The 12,870-nt window shown below is 39.4% G+C and overlaps 1 protein-coding gene across 1 annotated transcript in view; it reads right to left on the reverse strand.

The window, feature by feature from the left end:
• Positions 1-12,586, reverse strand: part of LOC122751352 (cytochrome P450 2K1-like) — a 31,594-nt gene extending 19,008 nt beyond the window's left edge. Inside the window, exons 1-5 of the mRNA XM_043998363.1 lie at positions 12,568-12,586; positions 10,976-11,121; positions 5,817-5,979; positions 4,973-5,122; positions 3,696-3,856 (exon numbers count right to left, since the gene is read on the reverse strand). Coding sequence (XP_043854298.1) covers positions 3,696-3,856; positions 4,973-5,122; positions 5,817-5,979; positions 10,976-11,121; positions 12,568-12,586 — 639 coding nt within the window. The remainder of the gene's footprint in view (positions 1-3,695; positions 3,857-4,972; positions 5,123-5,816; positions 5,980-10,975; positions 11,122-12,567) is intronic.
• Between the last annotated feature and the right edge of the window lie 284 nt (positions 12,587-12,870).

The following is a 12,870-nucleotide window of genomic DNA, read 5'->3' on the forward strand; positions in this document are numbered from 1 at the left end:
ATCATCATCAGCAGGCACTGCTTCTGGAACTCAGCCCACAGACAATAAGGGGTAGAGACATTGTCCAGAAGATTACATGGATCTTTTGCCAGCACTGAGGCAGGATATCTTTTGCCCATACTTGGACCCAGGTCACAGTCTTGGGTGGCAGTCTCAGGTTGGGGAGAAGCACAAACACACTGGAGCTTGCAGTCACAGTGAATCTGTTCCTACTTGCAGAGCAGAAAAGCAGGCCTGTGGTTGCTTGCAGACCAGAGGACAGGCCAGGAGAGTGGTAAACATATCTCTCCTTAAATAATACCACCTTGGAAGAACTAAAAACTTATAAATTCCTAGAAATATCTCTGAAAACATCTGCACAAACCTCCTGAAGCTTGGGACAGTGTGCCCTCCACCCTGGAAGCAGTGTCCCACTTTAACAAAGAGTTAAAGGTCAAGAAATAGGCTGGGAAAATGAGCAAACAGAAAAAAATGCTGACCCTGGAAAGTTTCTATGGTAACAAGGAAGATCAAAGTACACCCTCAGAAGAGGATAACAAAGTCAAAGTTCCTACATCCAAAGCTTCCAAGAAAAATATGAATTGTTCTCAGACCATAGAAGGGCTCAAAAAGGACTTTGAAAATAAAGTAAGAGAGGTAGAGGAAAAAATGGAAAGAGAAATGAGAGTGATGCAAGAAAATCATGAAAAAAAAGTCAACAGCTTGGTAAAAGAGACACAAAAAATTACCAAAGAAAATAACACCCTAAAAAACAGACTGAGCCAAATGGTAAAAGTGGTACAAAAAACCAATGAGAAAAAGAATGCCTTGAAAAGCCGAATTTGCCAAATGGAAAAGGAGGTATAAAAACCCTCTGAAGAAAGTAACTCCTTAAAAATTAGGATTGAGGGGCAGCTAGATGGCACAGTGGATAAAGCACTGGCCCTGGATTCAGGAGTACCTGAGTTCAAATCCGGCTTCAGACTCTTAACACTTACTAGTTGTGTGACCCTGGGCAAGTCACTTAACCCCAATTGCCTCACACACAAAAAATTAGGATTGAGCCAAATGGAAGCTAATGACTTCATGAGAAATCATGAAAACAATAAAGCAAATCCAAAAGAATGAAAAAACGGAAGGCAACATGAAATATCTCATTGGAAAAAAAAACTGACTTGAAAAATAGATCCAAGAGAAATAATTTGAAAATTATTGTACTACCTGAAAGCCATGATCAAAAAAAGAGCCTAGACATCATCTTCCAAGAAATTGTCAGGGAAAATTGTCCTTATATTCTAGAACCAGAAGGTAAAATAGAAATTGAAAGTATCTTCTAAAAGAGATTCCAAAATGGGGGCAGCTAGGTGGCACAGTGGATAGAGCACCAGCCCTGGATTCAGGAGGACCTGAGTTCAAATCTGGCCTCAGACACTTAACACTTACTAGCTGTGTGACCCTGGGCAAGTCACTTAACCCCAATTGCCTCACCAAAAAAAAAAAAAAAGAGATCCCAAAATGTAAACTCCCAGGAATATTATAGCCAAATTCCAGAACTCCCAGGTCAAGGAGAAAATATTGCAAGCATCCAGAAAGAAACAATTCAAGTACTGTGGAACCAAAGTCATGATAACATAAGATTTAGCAGCTTCTACCTTAAAGGATTGGAGGGTTTGTAATATGATATTCAGGAGTGCAAAGGAACTGGGATTACAACCAAGAATTTCCTACCCAGCAAAACTGAGTATAATCCTTTAGGGGGAAAAATGAGAATTCAATGAAAGAGAGGATTTTTCAGGCATTCTTGATGAAAAAACCTGAGTTGAATAGAAAATTTGATTTTCAAATACAAGACTCTAGAGACACATAAAAAGGTAAACAGGAAAAAGAAACCATAAAGGATATTAAAAGGTTAAGTTGTTTACATTCCTACATGAGAAGATGATACTTGCAACTCATAAGAACTTTCTCATTATTAAAGCAACTGAATGGAGTATATTTAGACAGAAGGCACAGGTGTGAGTTGAATATAAAGGGATGATATCTAAAACAATAAAATTAAGGGGTGAGAGAGGAATGCACTGGGAGAAAGGGAAAGGGAAAAGTAGAATGGGGTAAAGTATCACATAAAAGAAGCAAAAAAAAGTTTATACAGTGGAGGGGAAGATGGGGGAGGTGCTGGGGAGTGAGTGAACCCTCTCAACAGAATTGGCTCAAAGAGGGAATAACATACACACTCAATTGGGTATAGTAATCTATCTTACCCTGCAGGAAAATAGGAGGGGGGAGGGAATAAGGGGAGGGGGTGATAGAAGGGAGGGAAGATTGGGGGAGGGGCAGTCAGAAGCAAAACACCTTTGAGAAGGGAAAGGGTGAAAGGAGATAGAGAATAGAGTAAATGACATGGGGAGGGAGTAGCATAGAGGGAAATTCAGTTAGCAATAGTAACTGTGAAATGATGAGCAGGATGATCTCAGAAAAACCTGGAAAGATTACATGAGCTGATGCGAAGTGAGATGTACTTTATACAAAGTAACAGCAATATTGTAAGATGATCAGCTGTGAATGACTTGGCTATTCTCAGCAGTGCAATGATCCAAGACAACTCTGAAGGACTTATAAAAAATGTGATCCATCTCCAGAGAAAGAACTGATGGTGTCTGAGTACAGATTGAAGCATATTTCTTTTTCTTAAGTTTTTTTGTCTGTTTTCTTTCATAACCTGATTAATATGGAAATGTTTTGCTAGACTACACATGTATAATTTATATTGAATTACTTGTGTTCTTAAGTGGGGGGAGGAAGTGGTTTGGAGAGATTTGGAACTTATGAAAATGTTCTGTGACTTATACTTTATCTTATTCGAGCCTAACAGTAACCCTATGAAATAGGCATATGTTATAGGTTGTTTGGTTGTTATTTAGTGTTTTTTCAGGCATGTCCAGCTTTTTGTGACCTCTTTTGGGGTTTTCTTGGCAAAGATATTGGAATGGTTTGCCAATTTGCTTCTCTAGCTCATTTTACAGATGAGGAACTGAGGCAAACAGGCTTAATTGATTTGCCCAAGGTTACACAGTTGCTGTCTGAGGCCATCTTTGAATTCCTGAAAAGTCTTCCTGACACCAGGCCTGGCACTCTATCCACTGTACCATCTAGCTGCCATTGAAGGTATTATTCTCAATTCACAGATCTGCAAACAGAGGTTAAGTGATTTTTCTGGACTTGTGGCTAATAAAGTCAGGAGGAGGACTTAGCTGCAAATCTCTTTGAATTCCAAGTCCAGCACTCTTCTGGAATTCCATACGGGTACAAGTAATGGCATTTTACATGAATTACACTAACTGGACTCTGTTGTTTGTCCTTAATTCTCAAAGAAGACCATGACATTGGCGTGATATCATGACTTACAGTGAATTAGATATGTGAGGGAGGGCTATGCAAGGTCACCAACCTCACTTTCTCCTCCAGAGCCATCTGAGTCCAGTGGCAAGATAGATATTAAGACATCTGGAGGTAGCCCTGGATGTTTCCAGCAACTGGGGTTAAATGACTTGCTCAGGATCACACAGCTAATAAGTGAGGTCAGATTTTAACTCAGGTCCTCCCAACTTCAGGGCCAGTGCTCTATTCATTGTGCCACCTAGCTAACTGGACAATTAGGAAACTAAGCACCAGACAAGAACAGTAAGAAAAAGGTATGAAAGACAACACAAAATTACCTCAATCCTGGAAGAGCCACTTAGTTTGATATTTTCTTCCAAGAGCTTCAACAGATACTGAAATTCAGAATCATCATATCCATATCTGTTGCCAAAAAGGATGGAGCAAATGATATTTGAAGCGGCATGTCTCAGGATAACTGGTGTTTCAAAGGGTTTACCTATATCCCAAAACAATAAAAAGAGGAGAATATGCCAATATTGGAAGAATGAAGTTACAAAGTTTGAGATTTGGAAGGGATGTTAGTGGCAACCTATATAGCAAAGAAATCCCCACTGTAACACACCCAAGTGATCCTCCAGTCTGTGTGGTTAGAACTGATGAATTAGTTGTACCCCACCATAGGTCATGGGTTTTAAATGGTTTCTTCAAAATTAGGGATGAAATTTCACTGATTTCTACCACTACTGCCTCCACCACCTCTTGGTCCCTAGTAGCACACAATTATGACACAACCTGTCAAGGCTGGGGATAATGTATTATGGTTAGGTCTTCATGGCCATGAAGAAGGTCTCAGTGAATTTCTTTTTCCAGTGAGATTATAGTTGTTCCAGATCAGTACCAGAATTAAGGAATAAGCCAAGCACTAGCCACAATAATAACAATAATAATAGCAAGCTTTTTTAGATTATCTATTATGTACCTATTACCTTATCCCATTTGATCTTCACAACAACTCAGGGAGTCAGGCGCCATTCTTATCCCCATTTTACCATTGAGGAAAGTGAGTTTAAGTGATTTGCCTCAAATCACATAGTTAGTAAGTGTCTGAGGTCAAATTGGAACCTAGGACTTCCTGACTCCAGGCCCAGCCCTCTATCAGTAGATAGATACTCCACCTATCTGCCTCTTACTAATGACTTATTCCAGTTCCTCATTGTGGTATGGAGATGATGCTGCATTCTCAAAGACTATAACAGTGGAGGACAACTCTAGGATGGTCTCACCACCAACTAGAAAAGGTCTGAGTATTTGCTCAGGAGTATTGTACTCTAGTTTTGTGATCCAAGGACCATTCTTGGATGGTTATATCTGCAGGAGATTGGACACAATGTGAAGATTTTTTTCTTACCACAACTTGAAAAGGCAGTATACAAAGTCATGATCTATGTTGGTGGAGGACATCCATCCCCATGAGGCAGAAACTCTGGACCCTAAAAAAGTGCTATCATTTTGGAGTTGAGTTTGATATTGGGGAAAACCTAGACTGCTACATTGCTCATTTGTCCAATTTATAGCTGCTATTCATTTAATCATCAGAGCCCCAAATACTAACCTTTGTGAGATTCAAAATATCTAACAAGGGAATGCAGTTCATCTTGAATCTTGAGTTCTATGGCATTTTTTCCCTTTCCAAACTTGCGGAGATTATGTAAAGAAAATCTTCTCATAATTTTCCATTTTACTCCGTTACTGAAAATAACACCTAATACAAAAGCATAACTAAGAGATAGAATTATGTCCCCAAATTAGCCCCTGCCTCAGTCTCAATACTTAATAAGTCCTAACTGCGTGAATGACCTAGGCTTCTAGAAGACATCTCTATCAATGGAACCCAACTCATGGGTTATGAATTGTGGAGGAAGAAAGGAGTAGCTGTGGGATGGAAATTATAAAGGGAAGTCGAGTAGCATAATGGAAAAGAATACAGCACCATAAAGTAGGGGATCTCAACCCTAGGCCTAGTTTTGAGACTAGCTGTGTGACCTTAACCTTTCCTCTAAATTTCCTCCCTTATAAAAGGAAAGGGTTGAATAGTCTCTAAGGTTCCTTTGAGCTCTAAATGATTATGACATTATTGCAATTGAAATTCACAGTGTGAAGACCTTATGATCATAATAAAATGTGCCCTTCACCATTGGAGGCTCAAAGAAACTCATATGCCCCAATGACAGAAATCTCACTTAACATAAGGTTAAATGTTATCCCTTCTCTCATTAGGCATGTGACTGTGGGAAAATCACTTAATTTTTCTGAGCATTACTTTCCTCATTTTAAAATAAAGATAATAACATACTATCATACATATGTATGTATATATACACATCAAATATATATATATGGGAAAGTAGGTTGCTTTGGAAGGGACCCAGGATGTGGAAGAAAAAAAATTGAATTACCATGTCCTTCCCCGATCTTTTTAAATATCGGGATTTCCGGCCTGCTTGCAAACTCTTCACCATGGCTTAAAAAGGCATCCTTTATGACATCATAACCCACGAGTACCACTTTTTTCTTGGGACCCATGTGTACAGTGAACACCTGCCCATAAGTCTTGGACAGCTAAAACGTATATGGAAGACAAGAAGGATTAACAAGGAAAGTACATAAGGAAAAACTGAGCTGCTCATGGAGGTTTTTGCTGCCTTCCCACCTCCTCTTCCAATAATGTTTTTAGTATTAAGATAGTCCCTCTCCCACCCCTCTCCAGTGCTTTCCATTGGTTCACCAGATATAATCTTCTATTTTCCCTCTCCTCCGGGATGCTCTTGTGAGATATGTCACAATGGAAAAAAGTCTTTGCAATAAGTTTCTCTGATAAAGGTCCCATTTCCAAAGTATATAAGGCATTGATTCAAATATATTGGAAAAAAAGCCATTCCCCCATTGACAAATGGTCAAGAGATATGAACAGACAGTTCTCAGAGGAAGACATCTGAGCTATCAATAGCCATACAAAAAAACCAAACCAAAACAAAACAAAATCTGCTTCAAATCACTAGTAAGTGGACAAATGCAATTTTTGATTTGAGTATGAATTTCTATTTCATACCAATCAGATTGGCAAATATGACCAAAAATAAAGTAAAATGACGAATGTTTGAGAGGTTGTAGGAATTCATGTATATTAAGGTACTGTTGAAGCTGTGAACTGGTACAACTCTTCGGGAAAGCAATATGGGACTCTGCCCTAAAAGTCACTAAACTATATTTACCTTTACAGGTAGTACTACCTGTGCTGATAGCACTACGAAGACTCTACCCAAAGAGAACAAAGACAAATGAAACGTAAACAGAAATATATGTGTGTATACATATGTAATGTATTTATGGCAGCTCTTTCTTATAATAGAAAAGAACAAATTATGGTATATGAATATAATGGAATATTGTTGTGTTTTAATAAATGAAGGGATAACTTCAGAGAAACCTGGGAAAACTTGCATGAGCTGATGCAAGGTGAAATGAATAGAACCAGAGAAAAATTTAGACAATGATATTAAAGATTTAAGAACTCTAATCAATGCAATGACCAACCATGATTCCATAGGACCATTGATAAAGCACATTACCTACACCTCCTGATAGAGAGATGATAGATTCAAAATGAAGAATGAGAAATGCATTTTTAGACATGACCAATATGGGAATTTATTTTGTTTGATCATGAATATTTGTGACAAGAGAGCTTTAATTTGCTTGGTGTTTTTCCCCCAGTGGAGGCCATGGGAAGAGAGAAAATAAATGCTTGTTAATGGGAAAAAAAACAGTATTAGGAGGGAAAGAAAATTATCTATGTGATAAATATTCCATTTTGCCTATATCCAAGTTAGTATCTGACAAATAGAATACACTCAATAAGTGTATGTTGACTTGAAAGGGGAAAAAAAGAGTGTCCCAATGATTGAAACTTCACCTATATTTGTTCTTTGTCTCCCATGAAAAGAGGTTCTTTGGAAATTTCCCATGAACTGATTTGAACTAAGTCACCAATAGCTGATAATGGCTCAATGTGTTTTCTTCCAGGTATATTTGCATTTTAAGGACGGAGTAATGGAGGATAATTCAATTTCCAAAGGAACAGAACCACTGAAAGGGAAATTTCAAGTATCTGCACTTCTGACACTTCCTAGAACTTCTCTAATCACACTGTATAGACAATAACTGACTGCCTAATGTTGAACCCAGCCCCAAAAGGACATGAAAATTGTCTTTTGAAATTCAATGGGGCGGAGGCAGCTAGGTGGCACAATGGATAAAGCACCAGCCCTGGATTCAGGAGGACCTGAGTTCAAATCCAGCCTCAGACACTTGACACTTACTAGCTGTGTGACCCTGGGCAAGTCAACTCTCATTGCCCCGCAAAAAAAAAAAAAAATTAAAATCAATGTGATTTGCTTTGCCCCTACACCCACCCAGGGATATAACCCTGAACCCCAGAGGTTTAATCAGGGCAAGGTGACTAGGGTTTTGTCCAAGGGCACCAAAAATTAGAAGATGTTTACAAGCCATTCTCTAGAATGTGATTTCTAACACACACACACACACACACACACACACCAGGGGAGCTCTTCCCTCCCTGGCCCAGCCTATAGGTTGGCAATCTTGTCCCACATCTGCCTACTCCTTCTACAGTAACAATCAGACCTTCAGCAGCATTGAAACTCTCTCAGTGTCCCTGCCCCAAGTGAGCTCTGTAACTTTCCCTTCACTCATATCCTGGCACAAAAAAAAATCCTAGTTAGAGTTCTACTTGGCTCCTACAATAAGGATAACCCTCTAAAATATTATCATGATCATTTTGTTCCTATGAACACTATATTCTTCCCTTATTTTGTCCTTTGTTGGTTTATAGGCTTCCCACCTTCCTTAGTATCTCTATGCCTATGGATGATTAGAGGAATTAGGATTGGGGTAGAGAAGAGAATTAAAAGAGGTGACAATCATTTTTTTAACATCCAAATTCAGGTATATTCTGCCTTCAAGTAATGCTTCTAAATTTGTGTTCTGCAGCTGAAGTTTTTTTTTTTTTAATTCCAACAAGATTCACTCATTTTATCTTTAATAAATTTTTGTTTTGTTTTTGGGAGGCAATTGGGGCTAAGTGACTTGCCCAGGGTCACACAGCTAGTAAGTGTCAAGTGTCCAAGTCTGGATTTGAACTCAGGTCCTCCTGAATCCAGGGACAGTGCTCTATTCATTGGGCCACCTAGCTGCCCCTAGTCTTAATTATTTTGTTATAGGTCATCATGACTCCTTTTGATTATCCAAATATTCATGCTTTTGTGAATTAGTCCTCTATATCAGGTCTTCTTAATATTTTCAACTTGTGATCCCCTTTCATCCAAGAAATTTTTACACTACTACAGGTACATAGATATATAAAATAGGGATACACAGCCTTTTGCTGTTGCCAAATTTTTCATGACCCCCCCACATTGTTACATGACCCCATATGGGGTCATGACCCACAGTGTAAGAAGCTTTGCTTCTTAATGAGTTATGAAATACATATCCATATAGTAAGGCGACTGTTCTGTAGTTTCTAGCACCCATCCCCCCTTCTTTCCCCCTCATGCCCATTCCCTGGGAGACTAGCAAACAAAGAAATAAGCTGGTACTCAGAAATCTAGAAAACCAATCGAAGGAATGACTTTTTTGGTAATCATTTCTAATAGCATCAGGGAGAAGAGGGAGAAGAAAGAACTAGCTGCAAATGAATGAATGGATGGATGGATGGATGGATGCATGCATGCATGGATGCATGGATGCATGGATGAGTGGGTAGATAGATGATAGATGGATAGATAGATAGATAGATAGATAGATAGATAGATAGATAGATAGATAGATAGATAGACAGATAGATAAACTGAGGTTTTGGATACAAGAAGTTCCAGCTGAAGAAGTTTCTCCGAGTTCAAAGTAACCACTGCAAGTTAAGAACAAGCCACCTCACTATGCAGGGGAAAAGGAACTTCCCTAGAAGGACAGGGAACTTAGCTCTGATTTCAGTTCTGCCCACTGAAACAATTTAATTAACTTTGAATCTAAGTAATTCCATCTTAGTTTTAGCATCAACTACTGCTGTAGTTTGCTGGGCAAACAAAATATATAAAAATTCATAGCTAAAAAAAAATTCCCTATGCCTTGTATCCCTTTTTAACCAATATTTCCTATTTTAATTGCCTATACTATATATCTATATCCTGCTTTAATTCTCTGTGCCATATATTTTTGTTTTTTTGTTTTTTGTTTTTTTTAGTGAGGCAATTGGGGTTAAGTGACTTGCCCAGGGTCACACAGCTAGTAAGTGTTAAGTGTCTGAGGCCGGATTTGAACTCAGGTACTCCTGACTCCAGGGCCGGTGCTCTATCCACTGCGCCATCTAGCTGCCCCTGTGCCATATATTTTAAAGAATGTTTTTATTTTATTTTTCTCAGTTACATGTAAAACTAATTTTTAGCATTCATTTTTTATCATTGTGACGTTTCAAATTCTCTCCCTCCCCTCCCCTTGTGCAGGCAAGCACTTTGATATAGATTATACATGTACAGTCATGCAAAACATATTTCCATATTAGCCATGTTGCAAAAGAGAACATGGACAAAAAAAAACAAGAAGAAAAATAAAGTTAAAAAAGAATGCTTCAATCTGCATTCAGACTCCATCAGTTCTTTCTCTGGAGGTGGATAGCATTTTTCATTCTAAATCCTTCAGAATCGTCTTCTATCATTGTATTGCTGAGAATGCCTAAGTCATTCACAACTGATCATTGTACAATATTGCTGTTACTGTGTATGATGATCTCTTGACTCTGCTCACTTCACTTAGCATCAGTTCTTATAAGTCTTCCCATGTTTTTCTGAAACCATCCTGCTCATCATTCTTATAGAGCAATAGTATTCCATTACAATCATACACTACACCTTTTTCAGCCATTTCCTAATTGATGGGCATCCCCTCAATTTCCAATTCTTAGCCACCGTAAAAAGAGCTGATTTAAATGTTTTGTACATACAGATAATTTCCTTTTTCTTTGATATCTTTGGGATAAAGACCTTAAAGTGGTATTGCTGGCTCAAAGTTTTATAGCCTTTTGGGAATAGTTCCAAATTGCTCTCCAGAATTATTGGATCAGTTCACAACTCCACCAACAGAGTATTAATTACTTGAAAGTAGATGTTTCTTAACTATGAGTGTATTTTTTCTGGATTTCCATTGCATGTTTAACCTTAGTTTTCTCTATTCTGTTTTAAACTTATGATATTAATGACTAATATGGTAATGTTTTACATAATTGCACATGTATAACCTATAATGGTTGCTTGCAACCTTGGGGAGGGGGAGGGAATGAGAGAGGGATAGAATTTGGAACTCAAAGTTTAATAAGCCCATGATATTTAAGAATGTCAGCCCACCCACACCAAAAAACCATGGGCCCACAAACATATTGAAGGTGCAGAAGCCAACCCACCAAACATGCACACTCCTAGGACTGAGCCTTCGTCGAGTGGAATCCCACCACCACCACCCCCTTAGAAATATAAAATCCTACCTCTGTCAGGGAGATATACAGCTTGTTCAGATCCACCAAATTCAGGTTGCCTATGAGTGGCATGGGAAGGGGTCCGGGAGGCAACTTGTATCTCTCAAGCAAAGTTTTCAAATAAAAGATAGCCACCAAACCCAGTGCCCCATAGACTAAAGATGAGACAGTCAGACCCTGCAGCAAAACCTTGTATGCTGTCATCTTCCTTCAATTAGCTTTCCCTGCACGATGGCATCTGAAGATGGAGCCAAAGGCACTACCTTTATAGGAAGATCCTCATACCTGCTGAAGGCCTGTTCAAATCCCCTTGGCTCTGGTGCCTTCAACTGGTATCCACATCTACGGCTTTGGAAAACAGCCAGATGAAACATTTCCAGTGTGGGAACTGTGGATTATATTGCTGTTTTCCAACTGGAGATCTAATTTCCTAATGTGTTTATTTCTTTAATCATCAAGGAAGCGAAATCTAATCTCATAAGAATTCTGTTGGAATCAAGTAGCAAGTTATGCAAAAGAGGGCGTCAGGGCCAGGTGGAACAGAAACCACCACTTACCCCCAAAGAAGAGATTTTTCCAGATATTTGTGATGTGAAAGACAATTGATGTTAACTATGATTTGCTTGTACCCAGAACTGGCCCTGGCAACCGTTATGCCTTCCCAAGATATTGCCTAGCAAATATGTTTGCACTGGAGTATTATTGTTTAGATGTTTTTCAAAGGGATTTTTCTTTTTGAGGCTGATGAATTGAGAGCAGGAAACAGCTGGAAAACCACTGGTCCAGAAAACTGAATTCTAAGTGGGTAATTAAGAGATAAGGATTTGATTTGTGATTTATTTAGTGATCCTCAGCAACTTGCTAATTCAATTGTTTTTTCTGTCCATGGTCCTGCATCTTTAATGAAAGAAGAGAAAACATCAATCTGTATGGTATGACCTAGAGTAAGAATCAGCTAAAATTCATGGTCCCTGATTCTTAAAGCAATAATGTAAACAACAACAACAACAATGGTTTACCTTTCATTTCTCGCTCTCCCCTGTGGCTATCTTCTCCATTAATGAGTTGGAACTTCCGTTTTGAGAAAGGTCCCAGCCCCTCCACGTTTCATTGTCCAGAGTTGGCTACCATGCTTCAGCTGCCTTCTCCCATTGGTGAGTTGCTCCCAGAATCTCCATTTTTCATAAAGGGCCCAGACCAGCCATTCTTCATTCTCTGGACTACCACCAAGCCCCAGTTGGTACCTGCCCCACCTCTTTTCAGCTCCCCTTTTGTGTGTTGTCTTCCCCCAAAAGAAAGTAAGTACCTTGAGATCAGAAACTTCTTTTTTTGCTCACATTTAATTTCCCAGCCTTTGTTGCTGTTGTTGTAGTTGTTTGTCCTTCAAGAGGACCAATGACATCACAGAGTGAGGTCTTGACTCCAGCATGACTTTGATTTAAGTGAGGCAGAGTTGCACCAAGTCGTCAGCTTCACTCTCTTCCAGAATTATCCAAGCCCAGTGGCAGGACAAAAGTCAAAAAGACTAGTGATGGCCCAGGTTGCAGTGGATGAACTTGGCATCTTTCATGGTTGAACAAGCTCTAAGTGTTCCACAGCACCTGCTTCAGATGCCTTCATGGCGACTGGAACAAGTTGTTCTCATTTGCCCATTTCCCCAAGGAGATGCTTGGGGGGTAGACATCCTCCTAACTCAGCAAGAGGGGTTTGAGGCTGTAAGAATTGATTGTGATTTGGGGGACCCCATCATTGGCTAAAATTGGAAAGCTTCGGGCACACCCCAGCTCCCTCCACCCAGCAGGGGTACACAAGGAAACCCTGTGCCCCGGCTGGCCTTGGGCACCACCCCTGGGGTACCAGCGAATTGGCTTGGGGTGTGTGGGTTGTCAGCCCAGGTTTCCTGT

The sequence above is a fragment of the Dromiciops gliroides genome, chromosome 1 (assembly GCF_019393635.1).
Source record: "Dromiciops gliroides isolate mDroGli1 chromosome 1, mDroGli1.pri, whole genome shotgun sequence".
Taxonomy (NCBI): domain Eukaryota; kingdom Metazoa; phylum Chordata; class Mammalia; order Microbiotheria; family Microbiotheriidae; genus Dromiciops; species Dromiciops gliroides.